This window comes from Antechinus flavipes, chromosome 6 (genome assembly GCF_016432865.1).
Source record: "Antechinus flavipes isolate AdamAnt ecotype Samford, QLD, Australia chromosome 6, AdamAnt_v2, whole genome shotgun sequence".
Lineage (NCBI taxonomy): Eukaryota > Metazoa > Chordata > Mammalia > Dasyuromorphia > Dasyuridae > Antechinus > Antechinus flavipes.
Genome location: NC_067403.1, coordinates 27991571 through 28013979, shown reverse-complemented (window position 1 = coordinate 28013979; position 22409 = coordinate 27991571). Strand labels below are relative to the sequence as shown.

The window sequence follows — 22409 nt, the reverse complement described above, 5'->3', positions numbered from 1 at the left end:
TTTTAAAAATCTCTTTAAAATGGGCATGATAAAAGACAAAATGGTAGGGCTTAACAGTAGTAGAAGAGATTAAAGAGAGGTGGCAAGAATATAAAGAACTGTATATGAAAAATCTTAACCTTACTGATAACCAGATGTGGTTATTGATCTAGAGCCATACATTCTGGAGAATGAAGTCAATAATATCAACTTTGCTATTGGTCTTTTTCTGTAGGGAAAGAAACTAGTGGCTGAAATGGCGGCTTCTCTTGACCTAAAATGGCCAATATCTGCCTGGATCATAAATATACAGTAGAGAACACAAACAAAGAGGCACAGGCACATTCCCATAGGTAACACGACATGGTTTGTACCTGCTATATCACAAGCCAAGCAACCATGTCCTCATGTACCTGCAGCTGTTGGGAAGAAAGATGAGTCATTTTTACAATTCAGTTGTCTTTGTCTGGAACTTTAAGGGAAAATGAATTCTCAGGGAATTCTGTCTTATCTCTTCCTCCTTTTAGGAGTACCTTCACATTCAGGTTCAGTTTAATCCCCCTATTTGGAATACTCCCGCCTTCTCCTGTCCACTAATTTCTATTTGTGCACAATAAACTTAAATAAATACTTAAGCTTTAAGAGTATATAAGAGGCACAAGATTTGATAGAGCTAATGCTTTACCAGCATGTGCTATTGTCAATTTATCCAGTCCATTTTCAAAAGAATCTCAATCTCTGTGAATCCTGTGCCAATGTACCATACTTACCAACCGTAGCAGATGCAGATGACAAAAGGGATTTTCCCCAAGATCCCCATCCTGTCCACCCACTTCCTTGAGAAGAGGAATCCTCATCCTATAGGAATACAAATTAATCACATCAGCCACCAGTTTCTTTTCCCAAAGAAAAAAGAACAACAGCAAAGTTTTATAACGAGTAAGATATAAAAATCACTAAAAATTACTACAGGGTCATAAAAGTGCGCTAACACACTTTGCAATGTGCACTTTGGTACCAAAGTGATTAGTTGTGTTAGTGCTTTCTGAGAACGTGATTCAAAACCAAAAGTAATGAATCTGTTGCACCCTGACCCGTAGTTTTCTGAATCCCTGAGAGCTAATGGCTGGGAATAGGAGAGTCATGTGAAAGAAGTAAGAGTGCCTTAAACTATCATCGAATGATCATTTGAAAACGTTTCCAACAAATTTGTCCCATTCACATTTACACAGCTGAATTTATACACTCCTCAAGATATATTTAGCTTTCAAATCTCTAGGTCCAATGTGAGTATGAACATAAGAAAATCATAGGTAATTTGGATAAGAGAATTAAAAGGAATCTTGGCCAGCTAATTGAAGGGATGAAATTATTTTTGGTGTCTGGATAAGATTAAAAACAAGTAAGCAAGAAGTGATGTGGGAAATAAAAAACTCATTAACAATAATGCTTTACCCAAATTTTCTCACTTTGACAATGTATCTTCTTAGACTATCTGCATTATTTCATGCAGTTTTTAAATATTTATGTAATTGAAGTTATTTAGTCTTTTGTGTTCACCTTATTCCTTTACAATAGAGTAATTAATACTTTATGCAATCATTCATATTTGTAAAAGGTACTTCCTTTTTCTTTTCTTTTTTTGGAGGTATGTGTGTAATTAGGCCTTTTATAGTTAGGTTGTATATTCATCTAGAGCTTACTGTGTTTTGTAATGTAAAATAATGATCTATAGCTGATTTTTTACAATCTGCTTTCTAGTTTTCTGATAGTTCTTGCCAAATAGGAAGTCATCCTCCCAGTAACTTATGTTCTTAGATTTATTATGCTAATTAACTATGAAAAGAGTGGTTTTAAAAAACAAGAGAGGAAAATTGAGGTATTTCTACTGAGGTTATAGTTTCTATAATTTTTTTCCTGAGTAAATTTAAAATGCCATCTGCTTGTAAACAAATATGATATTTTCACAACTAATTTGCTATAGAAATTAAATTACTGATTGTTTTATATAAGAAAAGAGTGAGAAACATTCTTAATAAATGGGAGGGAGGAAGCTTATCCCTTCTGAAAATGTAAAACACAAGCAGAGTTTTTGATTTATATTTTGATTTGACTCATCAGAACAATGGAACCTAGAAACAAGATTTTGCCATGGTAAAGACAGATGTGGATCTGATTAACAACATCCTTTCACGGGAACAAATTACCACCCATGATCAGGGAGGGCTAATATTGGTATGGGAGAACAGTTTTTGACTCAAATGACAATATACTTAATATGATCTGACAGCTGGTAATTGACTAGCAAATGGAAATAAATGTTACATGAATCTAGGATTTGGTTGTTGTTTTTCTTCCCATATATAAAAGCTGCTTATATCATCTTGCTTAGAAAATTTGGGTGGGCTATTCCCCCAGTTTTACTCATGATCTCCCTCTCCTCCTACCCAAAGCCCACTCATTTTTAATGTCTAAGATAAACCTGCATGGAATGGTGGGAAGAATACTGCAGGAGAACCCAGGATTAGAAATCAATGTTTATAACCCAATTAAAGTTACTTCTGAGCCTTAATTTCTTTCTCTTTAAAATGGGCTAATGAATTTCCACTTCTGTTTTTGTCCGTTTGCACTTTTTATTTCCTTCTCAGGTTACTTTGACCTTATTTCTAAGTCGAATTTTTCTTGTGCAGCAAAATAACTGTATGGATATGTATGGATAATATACATATATTGTGTTTAACATATACTTTAACATATTTAACATGTATTGGTTTACCTGCCATCTTGGGGAGGGGATGGGGAGAAGGAGGGGAAAAGTTGGAATAGAAGGTTTTGCAAGAGTCAATGCTGAAAAATTACCCATGCCTATATCTTGTAAATAAAAAGCTATAATAAAAAATAAATAAAATGGGCTAATGATACTTATGCTTTTTAAATCACAGTGTTTTTAAGAGAAAGGGACTTTCTAACCCTTAAAGTACTGAAGAAATAGAAATTATTACTACTAGCATGCAGTATCTAGGATATTTAGTCTAGAGCCCAGATTCTTAAAGTATGGGTCACATCCCCATATATGGTCTCATAACTGAGTATGGAATCTGTGTAAACATGATTTACTATCAGTACGTATTTTATGTACCTATATACCACACAACTATAGTTTATTATCAGGGTTTGATTTGTGTACTTATTTTATAGACATACTGATATACTATATAACTGATTTATTATCAGTAAGTGTTTGATTTGTAAACATATTTTATGCACCTCTATACCATATAACTATAGTTTATTATCAGTGTTTGATTTGTATACTTAGTTTGTATACATACCAATATGCTATGTAACTGATTTATTATCAGTGTTTTGATTTGTATGCCTATTTTATATACCTATATATCTGGATTCATGAAAACTTCTTGGGCAAAAAGGGGTTGCATATGGAAAAAGCCCTGGGCTAGTGAAAACACTCAGGCCATGATAGGAGTCTTCAAGCATTTGAAGGACTATTACACAGGACTATTATTCTGTTTGGTCCCAAAGGGCAGAACTAAGGATCATGGGTGGAAGTTTCGATGTGGACTTTGAGCTTACTGTCTTCCCTAGTCAGAAAGAAACCCAACTGGCTATTATCAGACATATAACCAAGTTCCAGACTGTTCTGTTTGTATAAAGTGATTGTGAGAATGGAACTTTGCATCAGCCTCCATGGTCTATCCCTGAAACCTCTGAGCATCTTTAACCAACCTTTCAGATACTGATTAGCATATCTTTAGAGAGTCTGGGACCTGGTCTGCCAGGTACACTGCATCTGGCTCCTCCTTGATCCAAGGGTACCTCTGAGCTCTCAGATTCTTCTCTGGTCCTCCCCCATGGTTGTATTTCCCCTAGAAGATCTTTTCAGGACTAAGCCCTCTATGAGGTTCTCTCTCTCTCTCTCTCTCTCTCTCTCTCTCTCTCTCTCTCTCTCTCTCCCCCTTCAATGGCATCTTTCTCCTTACTACAGCTAACTCTGGTTAGTCTGCTAAAGTCCTCTAAGAATCTCACCTTCCAATCAATGACGTATTTACATCACCGTATATGTGATATGTTATATTCCTTTAATGGATTCTTCCAAACCCCTTTCCTTGATCACCCTATTGCTCTCCTCATTCTAGTTCATATTTGCCATTCCTGGCACCTGTTTTACTTCTTCATTTTGTCTGCAACTGCTTCTCCTAAATCAACCTACCTTTAGGCAAAGAAAATAGCCATTGTGAATTTGTCACCTGTTTATTTCAAACTAGAATTGCTACCCTGAGCTCATCGGTTATACCTTAGTGTAAAGAAATCTCTAAAAGTTAGATTTCTCCAGGATCCCGGCTCCTGAGGGAAGGTGTCTCTCTTACTAGAGTAACTCAAGTAGAAACCAATGCTGGTCACTGGTCCGAGATTCAGTGTTGGGAATTCCTTGGACAACATGACTTCTATGATCCTCTAAGAATCTATTAATGAATGTAAATAAAGATTTGTTCCTTTTAATTGAGGTAAGGGGAAGCTTCAGAGCCTAAAGTTCAATAAATCTCTTTTTGATCTGTTATGTACATCATCCCATTATTAGCACCTATGTCTATAGCATCTAAATGCAAAAAAAGCCAAGCAAAATCAATTGGAGAAGGAGAGGTCAGAGAAGAAAATCAGATAGGAGGAACCCATTATCCTGTTGCAAACTGGTTAAACTAGACTGGGAGAGAAGAGGGGAGCCATGGAGACAGAAAGATCCCAAGTGACGGATGAGACCATAATATCAAAGGAATCCTACCAGTTTTTTTTTATTCTTATCCAATCTACTCATGATGCTGTGTGCAAAGGTGTTTACCTTGCATCAATACATCTGTGAAGGTTGCAGCCAACCTTTGTCACAAGCGGGAGAAAACTCTAGGAATTGCATCCATAGTGAGCTATTCTGGAGCTACAGTCGTGGACAGACCTGATTTTCTGAGCTGAGGTAAGGAGCTAGCTTGATTTTCCAGAACCAAAGGGAAGGGTTCGGAATGCAAGGTACTTTAAGGAAGCACAAGCAGAGATTTCTCTGTCCTTTTGTATGAGGGTCTCCTGGTGGTCTGTGTGCTGTTTTTAAACACTCTGGTTAGTTGAGGAAACTGAGAGCTAGGGAGACTGACTTGCCTATCATATGGGTAGTCCAAGCCAGAGGCTGTCAGAGCCCTTGGTCTAGAGAGCCACAGGAGTAACATGGTAACTCCCATAGTAATACACTGTAGCCCTGATGTAGTTTATTATTGACCCAATTCTTGTGAAAACTCTTGTGCTCTTCTATGGTGTTGGAAAGAACAAGGAAGTGGCCAGCAGGCAAGGTTCCAGAAGTCTACAGCGTCATTACTGGTCTCCTGGATTTTTTTCCCCCCTTCTCGTGTGCCTTCTGGTGTTCATGGGTGGGACCTTGGGTTGCCAAGCCCAAGTTAGGAGCATGTGGTTCATCACTGTTGCATGATCCAGGACCCTGTACTGCTTTGGAGTTTGGGTGTAAAGGACATCTAGAATGAGAGATGAAACCATGTCTTTCTAGTTTCATTTCAGATGTCTTTATTGAGGAGACCCTTTGTAAGCCCAATCCTCTATAGTGGAGAGAGCTTTGAACTTGAAGTCAGAAGAGACACAGATTTGACTCTCACCTCTCTCACTTACTAGCTGTCTGAATTTGGGCAACTGGCCTAACCTGAGCCTCAGTTTCCTTATCTATAATATGAAGATAATAATGCAAGTAAAACTTCACAGGATCGTTGTGAGGATCAAATGAATTAATCCTCCATTAGATTGTGAACTCCTTGAGAACAGAGTCCATCATTTATCTCATAGTGCCTGGTACATAAAAGGTGCTTAATTGATATTTATTGATTGACTACATAAAAAGCATCTTCCAAAGTGATACATAAATGTCTGCTGTTACACTATTTGTGACAGATCATGTCGTTGTCATGACAAGAAGAAGGGGAAAGAGAAGGAGTATCACCAGCACAACCATAACTAGAGAAAACCATACATAGCTCTCAATTGAATGGGGACAAGTTCTGTAGTACTATGGATTTCAGCCACAATGTGGATTAAATAGCCTTTTGAGGTCTAGACTGGGATAGCCACATGTTACGATGCATAGAACATTGGACTTGGGCTGAATACAAATCATAGATGTACTATTTACAAGTTGTATGACTTTGGGAAAATCATTGAAGGCATGTCTCAGTTTCAGCATCCAAAAAGAAGAGTTGGACCAGTGGGTAAAGACAAATAGAAAAGAATCCTTCCAACTGGATATTGACTTGGAAAACTATAAACTGATATTGCCTGTGTTGTATTGCATTTTTATTGCTACTACGAATGACTCTATTTCTATAGGAGAATTAATTTTGGATTCCAAATAATTGTTTTACAAATGAGTACAGTTCATTTGCAAGTTTTGGAACACTCATATTTTAAGTAAAATTGTATAAAAAGCATAAGTTTGTGAGAACCACAAAATTATCCACGGAGCACGATATCGAATGAAGTTCGTTTCCTTTCATTAACTCTATCCTATGTACATGACCTAAGGAAAACACTCTTTAATTTTCTTCCTTTTTAAAGTGAGAACAAGTGAGTTTAGCCTTATGAGGGTAAAAAAAAATATCAAGTCAATGAAGTTTAAGGTCCTTACACATTCATAATATTGTTGAGTTCATTTCCTCCTTTGGATCCAAGAGCACATGAACAACACATTCTTCTAGGCTGGAGCTTGGGAGTGAGGAGGGTGTGAAAGAAGGAAAAATTTCTCAGTATTCATCTGCCCAAAATGGTTTTTCCCAAAGTTGTGAGATCCTCTTCACTGGAAATATAATCTAACATAACATCATAGAACTACAAAGGGATCTTAGAGATGGAGATGATGATGATAATGATGATGATGGTAACTAGCATTAATATAACACTTTAAGATTTGTAAAGAGCTTAAAATATTATTTTATCATCATAACAACTGTGGGAGGTAGGTGCTATTATTATCCTCATTTTACAGATGAAGAAACTGAGGCACTTGTTAAATAATGGCTTGTCTTGGGTCATATAGCTAAGTAAAGTATCCAAAGCAGGATTTGAACTCCAGAACTCCTGTCTTCAGGTCCGAAGCTCTATCTACTTTGCTATCTAGCTGGTTAAACAAAAGTGCTCTTTTTAAAGATATAGATCTTCTAGAGAATAGTCCTGTCTTTGATAAATGACTTCTAAGAGTCTGTTATTAAAGGTATAATCTTAAATCTTACTTGTAGGGAGGATTACAATCAGCCAGCACAATTGGTGGACTGTACAATTCCATGTCAAGTAAGTAATCATAGAATATTTTGGAGTTGTGGGTTCTAGTTAGAAGCCATGGACAAACACAGCTTTTATTCCTCTTCCTTTCCCAAGCCATCCACCCTCCTTAGTTCCTACATACAACCCAAAGAAGGATAAAGTTCATGGTGTGACTTCATGGAAATGGCAGTGAAAAAATTCTATATGAAAATATAAACATCTTAAAAGAAAAAAAAGCCCATGCAAACATATTGTTTATTATTACTATACAATCCAATTGTAGCACATATCCTGGAACTGATGGGTTTTTACAAAAGACAAATTGTCCTTCTGTAACTGCTGAGAAAATGAAAAAGGAAAGAAAATGTTCATTTTCTAAACACAATATTTTTTGGTGTGACTTAAGATAGCCTGTTTTTTTTTTTTTTTTAAGAATTTCTTCCCAGAAGCTAGAAGAATAAATAAAAGATGAAACATCCTTTCTCTATAATTAGAATCTTTTTTCTTCCAATCCACAAAAGCCTCTCATCTATCAACAGATCCCAACTTCACCCCCCTAACTGATAGTTTCATCACATGTCTTCTCTGCACTATTGGCCACTGTTGAATTGCCTTTTTTGGACTCTCTCTCCTCTGGGTTTTTGTGACATTGCTCTCTTGGTTCTTAACCTTGTTCTATTTTCTTAGTATCTTTTGAGGGATCATCATCCTAGGCAAGCCCCCTGACTGAGGGAAACCTCGAGGCTCTGTCTTGGGTCCCCTTCACTTTCTCCTTGTACTGTGTCAGTGATTTTATCAAGTTCTGCTGGTTCTCCATATAGATGATTCTCAGATACAACCAGCCCTAGCTTTTCTCCTAAGCTCTAATTTTACATCCATGACTTCCTAGTGGACATTTCAAATTAGATGCTTTATAGGCATCTCAGAAAAGAGAAATCCATAACAAAATTCATCATCTCTCTCTTCAAACCCACTCCTCTTCTGAACTTCCCTCTTTTTGTTTGAAACTATCACCATCCTTCCAATTACCTGGATATACAACCTCAGAGTCATCCTTGACTCCTCATGCCTTCTCATGCCATATATCCATTCTATTACCATGTCTTTGGTTTCTAACCCTACAACATCTCTTCCATACATTTCTATGTTTCCACTCACCCAGTGGCCACTCTAGTTTAGATTCCTGGCCCTTCTCCTCTGGATCATTGCGATGTCCTTCTGTTTGGCTCCCTGACTCTTCCTTTTTCACTCCAAATCATCTACCACATGGCTGCTAAAGTGATTTTCCTAAAACACAAGTCTGTCTGCATGTTATTTTTATTCAATAATTTCCAGCTTTTCCCTATTACCTCTAGGATCATATATAAATACCTCTATCTGGCATATAAATATCCTATCCCATCTTGTCTTCCCCAGTATTACATATATTCTCCTCCACACATAGGACAATGCAACAAAAAGGGCCTTCTTGCTATTTCTCACAAACAAATCCCATCTCTCAACTCAGTGCCCTGGCATTGACTGGGCCCTTCCTGTTCCTGGAATATATTCCCTTTCTTTTTGGAATTCCTAATTTTCTTCGAGGTTTAGTTCAAGACCTACAATCTTTCCTTATTCTTACATCTGATGCAATCTCTCCTGGGCTCTCTTATATTCCTTTGCTATATGCATTTTGTATGTAGCGATTTGTGAATGTTTTCTCCCCACATTAAAATGTAAGCTCCTTAAAGAAAGGGTTTCTTTTGCCTTTATTTCTGTATCTTCAGCACTCAGTATAGTACCTAGAGTGTAATAAATGCTTGTTAATTGATCAATGCTATGGCCAAATTGGTCTTTTGTGGACTGGAAAGAGGTTCTGCAGGCTTGATTATAATATGCAAATATTTTATTTACTCTTTTTCTAAACACAAAAGAAGAAATATAATATTCAGAGTTGTTATTCTCCCTGTATATTGTTTTTAAAAAAAAAAGGTCAATCCTTTGAAGGCAGGGATAGCAGTCTACTTCTTTTTGGGGGAGAGAGGATGCTAATTGCTACTAGCTGAGTGTGAAGAATACACTCTGAAAAAAACTTACTGGCAGAGTGTGAAGAATACCCTGGAAAAAACTGAAGTTGAATTATATAAATTCCACTTACTTGGTTGCTTTGCTCACTCAACACTTCAGAAGCAGGATCTGGCTCAAGACTTACAGACTCGATGCACTCAACAAGTACATCTTCTGTCACTTCACCATTAGAAGGAGGTTCCTTTGCAGCTATGTCTTCTGTCAAGGATTGTTGGAATGCTGGGTACCAGCCACCTCTTCATCTTCTACTTTGATGCTTTTATCTTCTTCTTCTTTCAGTCCCATTGGTAACGATTCATTCAAAATATCGGTCGTTTCATGATGTATCGCAGCATCCTCAAGTAAAGAATCTGTATCAGGCATCGTGGTTATTTCTGTTTTTTCTTCTGGTGCTATAGTGTTACTTGTGTCTTCAGACATTTTTATTTCTGCACAACATATAGATTTAAAAAATCATATTAATGAATCTGATTGCAAAGCTTTTCAAAGCAGATCTGCTGACATGTACACCTAGAAATGAAACTTGGAAATAGCAAATATTCTTCCACACTGGATCATGAGGTTAGAGTTCAAAGATACTTTGGATGCCATCAGGTCCAATCATCTCAATTTATAGATAAAGAAACTGACCTATAGAGTGGATAGGGGACTCTTCCCAAGTGATAGCTGATAAGCATCTGAGACAGAATTCGAAAACATGTCTTTCTTACACCAAGGCTAAAGCCATATCCCTACACCATGCTAGCTCTCAATGTTTTTGTTCTGTATACTATAACTGTCTTATAACATTCATGGCTCTCTATGTGCTATCAAGCAAAATGTACTGGAAACTCCATTCATTTATATAGCTTGAACATATTAAACTAAGGGAAATATTATTTGCATTAATTAGTAAAAGAATCATCATACATAAAAACCAAATGTAATGACAAAAAGTAACTTCTATTAAGCTTTGAAATAGTTAAAGATAATCATACATTTCCTGTGGCATAAACTTATTCAATCAGTGCCCCAAAGTGTTCTCCTGTTTGTAGTCTGAGATTTAGTTGGATGACAACAAAGGTGGAGAAGGAATGAGGGAAGTAGAGGGGGAAAACCAGCTTTTAGATTTTACCAATCCACTTTTTTTTAAAGTCATAAAATCCTACTTTTTAAGGTTCACATGCCTTTTTTTTTTTTGGAGGGAAGAGCTGATGTTAAGCTTCCTATTATGATGGGAAGTCAAAACCACTTGTATACAATGATGTAATTTTCAAATCTTACCTAAGATACACAAATATAGTGGTCCTGTCCTGATTGGAAGTTTCTCCAAAAGGGATGACATGAAGTAACTAAATTGTGGCAAGTATGGCATATGAGCAGTGACAATGATACCAGGATACAGAAACATAGAATCTGAGAACTGAGCAGGATCCCATGGGCCACCCAGTCCGACCGATAGCTAAATAGGAATATTCTCTCCAACATATCAGGCAAGCAATGCAGCCCTTCCTAGAAGGCTCCCCTAATCATGGAGAAGCCACTAATCCCATTGAAGCAACCAATCCTATTTTTGGACAGCTCTCTAAGGAACCTTTTCTTTCAATGAAGCTTAATTTGTCTTATTGCAATTTCTATCCATTCCACAAGGAGAACAACTAATTGACAATCCTCCAAGCATTTGAAAACAGGTATCCTGTTCCCAACTTTCCCTCCTTTCCCAGTTTATCTTCTCTAAATTTCTTCAATTGACTCAGATATGAAATATTTTGTCTTCTTAGTATATTGGTCACCCTCTTCAGGATGTTTTCTGGGTCCTCAAAGTCCTTCCTAAAACGTGGCACCTAGAACTGAACACAATATTTTAGATGTTGCCTGATGGGAACACGGCATAATGAAACTATTGCCTCCCTCCTTAATTCTGGATGCTAGGCTTCTCAGAGCAGCCTCAGATCACGTTAGTAGTTTCTTGCCTGTTAGATCATTCTCTGTGGTGACAAGAGTTGCAAGTACAAAGTATCAGGATGGTCTAGTGAATGTATTTCGCAGGTTTCTAAATTGGGGTGCAAGCTGAGAGAAATTAATGTCCCTTTTGTAGGCTGGGATGCTGACAGACCTTGGCCAGTTTGAATGAAATCTGAATCCCAATCATACTGGGGCAGCTGAAGATACTTTTGCTGAAGGGGATTGACCTGAAGTCCACATATGCATTTTTGAGGCAATAATATAAATAAGGACTGCTCTCTGGCTAGAGGGGTTTCTGCTGTTCTTTCCTCCCCTGACCAGCCTTATTGTAAGCTGTTTTTACATGAGGATTGCCAATAATGTTTTTAGTAATTACTCCTCTGAATCCTGAGTGGTCCATTGTACCAGACATGGAAACTCCTCTGGCTATACCCTCATAAGTTAATCAGTATCTTTCCTATTACAGGTGTCTGGCAAATAGGGAGAGGATATAGAGATGCATTTGGAGACTGTAAATCAACAAGTAATTATTGAATGTCTACTATCTACAAGGATCCATTTTTATGCTGTTTAAAGCAGGGCTTCTTAAACTTTTTCTACTTGCGACCTTTTTTCACTTGAGAAATTTTTGTGTGACTCTGGGTATATAGGTATGTAAAATAGGTATATAAATCAAATATTTACTGATAATCATAATGTCACAACCTCCACATTCAGTTATATGGCTCCATATGAGGTTCTAACCCATAGTTTACGAAGCTTCAGTTTTAAAATTTATGTGTGAGCTGAAATAGGAAGTTCCTATATTGTTGTCCTATTCTACTTTCTTTTTTTAATCATTATTTATTTATTTTTAGCATTCTTTTCTTTTTAAATTTTAAGTTCCAAATTCCCTCTTTTCATTATATCCATTCCCATCCACTGAAAAGGCAAGCAATATAATATCAATTATACATGTGACGTTATGCAAAACATATTTCCATATTAGCCATATGGCAAAAAAAAAGAAAATTATAATTCAATTGGTACTCAGAATTCATCAGTTCTCTTTCTGGAGTTGGATAGCATTTTTTTTTCATTATAAATCCTTTGGAATTGTCTTAAATCCTTGTATCGATCAGAGGAGCCATGTCTTTCACAGTTGAGCAAATGCTATGACTGCATAACGATCTCCCAATCCTTTTCACTTCACGTTGCATCATTTCATATAGATCTTGCCATGTTTTTTCTGAAACCACCTCCTTACCAGTTCATATACCACAATTATAGGCTACAACTTGTTCAGCCATGCCCCAATTGATGAGCATCTCCTTGATTTTCAATTCTTCACCACCACAAAAAAAAATGCTATAAATATTTTTGTATATATAAGTCCTTTTCTTTTTCTTTAATCTTTCTGGGATGCAGACTCAGTGGCGATATTACTGGGTCAAAAAATCAGTTATATAGTTCTTTGGGCATAGTTCTCCAGAATGGTTAGATCACTTCACTATTCCGACAGCGATTCATCAGTGTCCCTGTTTTCCCTTATCCCCTCTAGCATTTGTCCTTCCTGATAGATGTAAAGTGGTACCTTAGAGTTGTTTGTTATGACTAGGGATAGCTTTAATTTCTTCTTTGGAAAACTAGCTGTCCATAATTCTTTGATCAGTTATCAATTAATGATTCATTTTTATAGTTTTGACTCAATTCTCTATATACTTGAGAAATGAGGCCTTTCTCAGAAAAATTTTTTGGTATTACCATGTCAACTATGATATTTTTAGCAAAATTTAATTTCCCTGATTAGTTCTTTCAATTGGGTCTATTTTTGCTTTTGCTTTGACTGAGATCATGATTGATACTCCTTACTTTAAAAAAAAATTCAGCTGAAGCATATTGGATTCCATTCCAAATTTTTAATTTTGTATGTTTCAAGTTTGTAGGTTTTCAAATCTATTTCAAATCTGAAAACAATTTGTTATTGAATTGCTTCAGTTTTATGAGTTTACCCCATTCACATTCAGTTAATATTACTAACCATTTCTCTCTATCCCATTCTTCTCTTTTCTTCTTCTTCTCTCTCTCTTTTTTCCCTCAAAAATTTATTTGGCTTTCTTAATCTACACTCTTTTAAAAATCATCCCTTTCCTTTCTCTTATCCCTTTCCCCTCTTTTTTTCCCATTGGTTTAGATTTCTGTATACAACTGAATGTATATATTTATATCTATCTATGTGGTTATACAATTTTTAAATATATATATATATCACACGCATGTTATATATGTACACATGTATGTACATATGTACACACACACACATATATATATATATATATATATATATATATATATATATATATTTCCCTCTTTGAACCAATTATGATGAGCGGGAGATCAAACACTATTTGCTACCTCTCATTTCCCCTCCACTCTAAAAGCTCTTCCTTGTGTACCACTTTTATGTGAAAAAATTTTCTACCTCTCCTTTCCCCCTTCTTCCAATGTATCTCTCTTTCTGCCTCCCTTCATTTTTTTTTTATTTTTTGGAGAATATCCCAACATAATCCACTCACACCCATGGCTTCTGTCTGTGTAAACTCCTTTTAACTGTACTACTAATGATAAAGTCTTTCAGGAGTTACATGAATCATCTTCTTCAGTGGGAATGTGAATAGTTTGGCCGTATTGAGTCCCTAATGATTCTCTTTCCTGTTTACCTTTTTTTCCCCTCAATACTTTCTCTTGGGTCTTATATTTGAATGTCAATTTTTCTATTCAACTCTTCTTTTCATCCATAATATTATAAGTTCTCTATTTCATGAAATATCCTCTTTCTCCTGAAGGATTATGCTCAGTTTTGCTGAGTAGGTGATTCTTGGCAGCAATCCTAGCTCCTTGGTCCTTTGGTTGTGACTGTTTCCACATTATTTTCTTCTAAGTTTCTGTCTTGTTTTCCATGCCACCACAATAGCTTTTTATGAACAAGTTCTTCTCTACCTCCCCCACCCCCATTGCTCCTTTTTCCAGTCTAGTTTCTTGACTTTGAACTTCTTGTTAAAGTTGGGCTCTGCTCATCTTGGGATGGGAAAGCACGGTCCTAAGCTTTGGGCTTTTTTGTGCTACTATTTTAAGCACTAGTTCTAGACCCCACTAGATCCACAATCTAGGGGTCTGCAAGGTGGTGTGACATAGTGAGAGATAGTCACTACTCTCAGGGTCCGCACTTTGGTCTTTACTCAGGAAGGGCCCCAGCTCCTTTGGGTCCTGGAACTGTGGCCAGGTACCCTGCTCTCCTGCAGCCACAAATACCAGCTCTCCTTTCTTCTTTGAAAGTAAGACTCTATTCCTTTGCGATTGATCACAAATGGTCCTCTCTGCCCTGGAACTGGGACCCAGAACTGCATAGAGGTAATAGAGCTGCCAACCAGTGCCAAGTGCATCCAGTGTCAGCCGCACCCAGTGCCAGCAAAAGGTCCCTGCCATTTCTTTCTGACCATTTGTTTAACTCTTTACCTTCTTTGTGCTGAGAACTCTCAAAGCTGCTTTGCCCACCCATCACATGTCTCATTTTTGCTGGCCTTCTAACTTAAGCTGAAAAAATGTTTCATCCTGATCTGCCACTTTGAAATTTGATTTGCTTTTTTATTTTATTTTATTTTGATTTGAGTTTTTTAAAGTTGTTTGGAAGGAAGGGCAGCTAGTTGGTGTAAAGCCCTGAAGTCAGGAAGACCTGAGTTCAAATCAGGTCTCAGACACTTAATTCCCATCTGTGTGACTCTGGGCAAGTCACTGAATCCCAATTGCTTCAGCCAAAAAAAAAAAAAGTCAGTAATTTTCATCAGCTCTCTTTTTTATACTTCAATGTACAATGGCCCCACGACAACACAGATTTAGGAAAGAGAACAGTATGTGGAAATTCGGCAGTAAAAGGGCAAATACTTCTGAAGTACATAAAAATTTAAGAGGAATAGATCGTTCCTTCTTTTTCCTTTCCTATACTGTGCTAGTGTAAGAAATTTTAATTTGTGCTAAACCAGTGTTGCTTGGATTGATATTGATTGACAAGTTGACCAGCGTAGGAACACTTGCACATGAGGGATATGAACTTGGAGCTGACCCTTTCAGCATAGGAAGGTATAAGATGTGTTTTCTCCAAAGGCAGTAAAATAATTGCAGATACTCTGGAAACCTCAGACTGAATCTTAAAATATCCTTTTCTACTATATTCGAAATGGCTATTGATGGAAATTCTAAAGGGGTTGACAATGGAATTGAGGGCTTGACAGTTTATAGCTGGGAACATTGCTTCCTCAAATGATGAGCTATGTGATTATTTATTCTAACCCTGCAAGAGCAAATAAGATCTGCACGACCTAGTAGTCTGGCTCAGAATAACAAAGAGTTTGTTCCTTCAAATTTCAGCTCAAGGATAATGGTCTCTATTATTCCTTTCCTGATTCTCCTAAGAAAACGTGTTTCTCCCTTCCCTGCATGCCCTTTGCACGAGGGGCAACCATATTGTCAGGAATATAGATCCAACTTTGGAACCAGGAAACCTGGGTCCAAATCCTGCATTTGGAATATGATCATCGTATAACTTTGGACTAATCATTTAACCTATCAGTTCTTTAGGCAAACTCTGTATGAGTATATAGTATAGATAAGATATATAGATATAGATATAGATATGGAGGCAAAGGAAGTTGCCTTAGGATCTAGGAGGTCTCTGCATCAGTGAAATCCCAGGTTCAGTTCTAATATTTTATTTACTTTGTATATATTGTTTATATTGTTTCCCTCAAATCAGAATCAGCAAGGAATTGTTTCATTTTTGACTTTGTATCCCTAGTGCCTAGAACAATGACTGGAACACGCTTTATAAATAATAATATATTATCGATTATTATTATTTTATATATAATTATTGATAAATAATTATTAATAAATAAAAACACTTAATAAATGTTTTTGATTGAATTTAGATTAAAAAATGTTAGAGACACAATATTGCACAGTGGATAGAGAGGCAGTTTTAGTGTCAAGAACATCCACATTCAAGTTTTCTGACACTAGTTGTGATCACATCAATAAATTCTCAGGGTTCTACTAATTCTCTAAGATTGTAATTTACAGAATTGCCCCATTTCTACTCTTGGAGTTTCCTATATGAATAGATGAAATAAAAAAGATTAAATCTTTTATGTCCATTTAATATAGGCTGGTACCAAGAATCACCCTTTGGGCATTAACTAGTATTAACTAATACTCCTCCAATTTTATCATGAAATTCCTGATTGTAGAACCAAATTTGCTATAGCGAGCAGCTCATTATAGTGGAACCTGAAGAGAGAGGTAAGAAAGGGGAGGAAGCTACCTGATCCCTTCTTTCTTCATGCCAGCTACATGTACACTTCCCACATGTAAGAAAGTGCCAATTCTGGACGACTGATACTAACCTCTCAAGCAGTTTTTACCCCTTTTGGTGACAAATGTAACACATACACACACACACACACACACACACACACACACACACACACACACACACTTTTTAAGGCTACATTAATTAAGATTTTAAAAATACTGGCACATTCAAAAGAATCACAATTAAAGTTTCTGATGACAACGATTGTAGAAAAGCAACAAAAGATTCCAGGATGGCCTTATAAAAAGGTAAACAAGAAAGTATCAGTCCCTACCACACCTTTGAAATAGTAACTCTCCCTTTCGTTCCTCGATAATTGAAATCGTGCCATTAGAAATTCATTACTTTAACTTAAACTATATCTTTTGCTGGAGGGTTCTTAATTTTTTTTTGTATCATTGTACCTTTCATTGTACCTGGAGAAGCCTATGGAACCTTTCTCAAAACAACGTTTCAAAGTGCATATAAAAATCAATATCAAAAGAGACTAATTATATTGAAATAGTTATAATTTGTTTTAAGTCTACAGGCCCCAGGTTAAGAATCCCTGCACTGGAAGGAATAAGTTGATCAGAACCTTCCCAAAGAGCAGATATTACTAGAAGAAAGGTGATTAAGAGCATGGAGTGGATAAGGCACTGAAGGATAAGGAGAGATGATAAACGGGGGAGACAATGGAGCTTGCTAGATTTGGAGTCGGATGACTTAGATTCACATTTCTCATTTTGCCACTTGCTACCTTTTGTGATCTTTAGGGCCTCAGTTTCCTTGTCTGTACGAAATGACATGGTTGGATGCTATAATCTCTAAAAAGGACTCCAGTCCTGAATTGATGATCCTATGCTACTCAAAGGAGACATATTTTTGAAAACTAAGTTTGTCTAATGCACAATTTTTGCCTAAGACTGGCACAATATCCCAACAGACTTAGGTGAATATACACACTTTTTTTTTTCCTTCCTCAGCATCTGATGGGGAATTTCCTGTTGAGGGACAGGGCAGCAAGGAAATCCAGGAAGAAGATTCTCCCTGGAAAACTCTCAGCAGCTTCCAGTATCCTAGGGAAGGAGTTGGATGGGAGCTGGCAACAAGAAGGCCCTGGCCAAAACTTCGGGAGAGAGGGACTTTCCAGAAAAAGGGACTTTGGATAAATTGCTCCAAAGAGAGCCTTGCTCTAAGATATCCAGAAATACTGGGCAGATCCCAGAGCAGATGTGATGGGAAGATGCTAGAGTGACTGCTACAAGTATCCACTCTGAGGAGAGGCAGGGGAATGACTGCTTAGGAGTGGCCACTCAGGGATGATGCAGGGGAGTGACTGCTACAAGTGTCCCCTCTGGGGAGAGGCAGGAGAGTGACTGCTAGGAGTATCCACTCAGGATGATGCAGGGGAGTGACTGCTGCTGTGTCTGCTCTGAGGAGAGGTAGGGGAAGGACTGCAAGCAAAGTTCGCTCTGGGATGATGCAGGGGAGTGACTGCTAACGGTGACTGCTTTGAGGAGTGACAGCTAGCAAAGTTCTCTCTGGGACGATGCGGGGGAACGACTGCTAGCTGTGTCCGCTCTGGGGAGAGGCAGGGGAATGACTGCTGCTGTGACTACTCTGGGATGATGCAGGGGAGTGACAGCCAGCTGTGTCCGCTCCGGCAGAGACGAGCGGGAGAGAACGGCCATGAGCCCGGAAAGCAGACAAAAGCCCCCCAGCTTCGTCCCGGGAGCACGACTCGCTGAACTTTGCCTCCTGCCGCTTTTCCCCCAGATTTTCCTCCGACAATCAGTCTCGGGGCTCTACACTCCCCTGCCTGCGCACTACGCAGGGAAACTTTGCAAAACTGCCCCAATAGAGAGGCCGGGAATGGCGAGGACCGAGAGGCCGGGATGGACATGGCAGACTAGGGGCGAGGGAGGTCCGGGCTTCGGGCGTCTGACTGGGTTAGTCACATACAAACTCCGGCTCACTGCGGGGTGCGCGGAGCCGAAGGGGATACGCCCCGGCCATCCCCTCTGCCCTAGCCTCCCCTTCCTTGGGGCCGATCGGAACGAGCCTCCCGGAGAGTCGGAGCCTCCACACTGCGGGGGCACCCCCGATCTTGCCCGGGTTCCCTGGCGCCCCCCGGCTGGGCACATAGAGGCGCCAGCCACTGTCCCCCGCCCCGGCTGCCGTGCCCAGGGCACCTGCGAGTAACAAATGGCAAAGCTGCGCGCCCGGAGCCGGTTCCGCGCCGGAACCTCTGCCCACACCTCCCAGCCCCAGCCCTCCAGGTGTCCCAGCCCCGGTGCCCCGGGCCGTGCCAGCCTCCGGCCAAGGCCCGGAGCATCCGGGCGTGGGGAAGCGCTCCCCAGGGACCTCCTCGCTGGGGGCAAGAGAAAGAAAAGCAAGAAAGAAAAGAAAAGGGAGCTTTGGGCTCCTTACCGCTCGAGCGCAGAGCTGGTCCCCCGAGCGCCCCCTGGCCCTTCCCCGCCCCGCCACGTCGGCAGGGCCCGGGAGCGGCTGGGAGGACCCGGAGGGGGCGGACCAGGGGCGGGGGCAGGACGGCCCGGGTCCAGACGGGGCAGCCGGCCCCGCCTCCCGGCGGCCGCGGGCCTGAAACGCCAATCGTGCCCCGTCGGCCTCGGGGAGCCCTAGGGAGTGGTCATTAAAGAGCCGGGGAGGGGGGACACCCCCCCCCGGTCGGGGGTTCCGGCCCTTCTCAAGCCGCTGTCCACTGCCCTAAAGCCCTCTACTTTCTCTTTAGCTGCTCTGCGCCCCAGGGTTTGCTAGAACCCTGGAGTGTAGAGGGAGGGATTCCTCCTCTTTGCCCTCTCTGAGGTTCCCCCAGAAATGTGACCCCCGCAAGAATCCGTTCGGGCCGAAGTCCTTTTTTAAGGGGATCATTCCTAGAATCAAAAGGTGAGAGCCAGAAAGGACCCGAGCGAACTTTCAGTTCATTTTCTAGGTAAGGAAATGAAGGCCCGCGGAGATGAACTTGAATGAGGTCCAACCAACTGCCTAAAGGCACAAAATCTGGGCCAGAACCGAACCCTCTGCATTTCCAGCTCAGGGTTCTTTATCAAGTCCGAGTGGGAAAATTTGTCTCCTAGGCTCTGTCACGCTTATCTTGTACTGGCAGCTTTTCTCTGGGTTTGCTTCTTCCTTTTCTTGTGTAAATAATAATAATAATAATAAGTTTTAAATGCCCAGCTAGATAGAGCATGGAAAAATACTGCAATCAATTTGAGGTTGGGAAATACTCCATTTGGTTATTAGGCCTGATTTTGGTTGGGGACTGTCCCGCCAAAGACTAAAATAATGTTTTCCTGCTCTGGAGGGACAGTCCCCTACCAAAATCTGGCCTAATGTCAACCAAGTGTTAAGGAACAACCAATACTATGGCAGATTTTGGCTAAATGCTGCTTATACTTAGGGGGAAATTCTAATCTGATCCAAATAAAGAATGATGAACTGTCACCAGGTGTAATGTTCTAAAGCAAAGGATTGTTTTTTTGAAAATATAAACTCCTCCAGACTTACAGGAACTGATGCTAAGTGAAATGAGCAGAACCAGGAGATCATTGTACATAACGACAGCAAGATTATAGGATGATGAATTCTGATGGATGTGGCTCTTCTCAACTTCAGGCCAGTTCCAATAGTCTTGTGATAAAGAGAGCCATCTATATTCAGAGAGAGGACTGTGGGAACTGAATGTGGATCACAACATTGCACTTCTTTTGTGGTTGTTTGCTTGAATTTTATTTTATTTCTCTTTTTTCCCCCTTTTTGATAAGATTAACTTGTGCAGAAAGTTAATTGTATAAATATGGATGCCTATATTGAATTTACATTTTTACCATATTTAACATAGATTGGATTACTTGCCATCTAGAGGAGAGGGTAGGGAGAAGGGGGAGGGGGAATTGGAACACAAGGTTTTGCAAGGGTCAATGTTAAAAAATTATCCTTGTATATGTTTTGAAAATAAAAAATTATCAGAAAAAAAGAAAATATAAATTCTTCGAGGTCATGGACTGTTTAGTTTTTGTCTTTGTGATCTGAGTGCCTAGTACTTGATAAACATCCTAATTTAATTGATTTTGATATGTGACATTTTGAAAGTTGAGCATTTTGTGGTCACACCTGTTGTCTACAAAAGACCTCATATTTGTTATTTTTTCAGGATGGCTACTACAAGAGCATAACTTAGAATGATTTTTTTTTTGGTTGAGGATTTTAAATCATCTCAGATTTATTGCCAACTATAAATTCGCTCCTTTTAATCAGAAAAGGAGTTTGAATAAGAATGACTCACCCCTTTGTCTTTGGGATAAGGCTACTTCATCCTCTTAGAGAAGGAAGGACAAACTACAAGTTGAACTTAGTCTATATGAACCTGGATCTATAAGATTTAGGATCAGTGGTTTCTAGGCTGTACTTCTGAAAGAATCAAAATATGTTAAAATAGATGATGTTTCCCTGTGCTTTCTCCCCCTCCCTACCCTCCCCCCATTCCAGGTATGGTGTTTCTCCTCTTTCCACAGTATGCAACAGCCTCAGCTTGTGTATATTGCTATTTCCACCCAAACCTTGATTCTATTCTTCTAGCACCCATGATATTATCAGAGGAAAATAAACGTTTTGGAAAACTGTTAAAGAATAAAAGCCATCAAAAGAAACTTTTATGTCCATCCATATTTTTACTTTGCCGTGCCTTTAGATGGCAAAAATCTCATTTAATTCAGAATTACACTATTTTATCAAAATGCTTTTTTTATTGCCTGTACTTTATGTCTGCTATTTACGTGATGGTCTAATTTGCTGCGTCAGCCTACCACAAAAATGTTACCCTTATTCTTTTATAGGAGAATTAGTTTGTAATGAGTTTCTAACGTACACGAAAATGTCCCTTCTTTAGATTAATTTTTCTTTTTCTTTTTAAGAAAAGTCCAGTGTCCCAAGAAATATCAAAAAAGTTAAAATACATACCATTTTCTCAAATGGATTTCCTTTACCCTACAGATGCAAGTCTCTCTTAAGTCAGTCCTGATATGCTATGAGAGCTGCTAAAAAGGCCAAACTGTGTTTCCTGCTGCCACCTGCAGAGAATTGAGAAGCCTCTTACATTTTTATGAGTAAGAATGAATGAGAGGAAGAAGCCGAGTCTTGGTCCTCCTAATAAATGCATAAGCGATGAAGCCAGCTGCAGGGTATTATGTGTGTTTTTGTTTTTTTACTTAGTCACCTTTAGCAAATCCCTTAAAATTTTGTGTCTATAAAACTGGAAAAATACTGATTAGTAAGATTTTATAATCTTTAATAATTATTAATAATCTTTAATAATCACTCAACCAAAATATAAAGTCCTATGTGTGGTAAAAACGTAATTGAAATGCTTCCAAAATTTTGTTAATTGAATATTTGGGCAAACTATAAATTTCTTTTGATTTTGATCTTTATTCATTTCAAGTTCAACAAACATTTTTCATGGCCTACTGTGTACAAAGGCTCTGCTAAATAGGATCTGGTTCCTATAACTTATTTAGGGGAGATAAGATGCATGGAATTTACTATAACACAAAATTATAAGCGGTACACGTGAAATCATAAGAAGTTCCTACCAGCCTAGGGAGTCATAAAAGACTTCATGGAGGTGACATTTGACTCAAACTTTAAGAGATGGGAAGGATTTCAAAAGGCAGAAAATGGTTGTATA

General features: G+C 38.7%; 1 protein-coding gene and 1 long non-coding RNA gene across 2 annotated transcripts in view; one reads left to right on the top strand and one right to left on the bottom strand.

Moving 5' to 3' along the window:
* Positions 1 to 19223, bottom strand: part of FAM114A1 (family with sequence similarity 114 member A1) — a 69726-nt gene extending 50503 nt beyond the window's left edge. The window contains 4 exon segments of the mRNA XM_051963755.1: positions 750 to 837; positions 9440 to 9571; positions 9574 to 9797; positions 19133 to 19223. Coding sequence (XP_051819715.1) covers positions 750 to 837; positions 9440 to 9571; positions 9574 to 9789 — 436 coding nt within the window. The 5' untranslated portion in view covers positions 9790 to 9797; positions 19133 to 19223.
* Positions 19224 to 19291: 68 nt separating this feature from the next.
* LOC127539593 (uncharacterized) lies at positions 19292 to 21895 on the top strand. Its single transcript, XR_007947998.1, has 2 exons — positions 19292 to 19609; positions 21716 to 21895. It is a non-coding gene; the product is annotated as an uncharacterized LOC127539593 (long non-coding RNA).
* Positions 21896 to 22409: the final 514 nt, after the last annotated feature.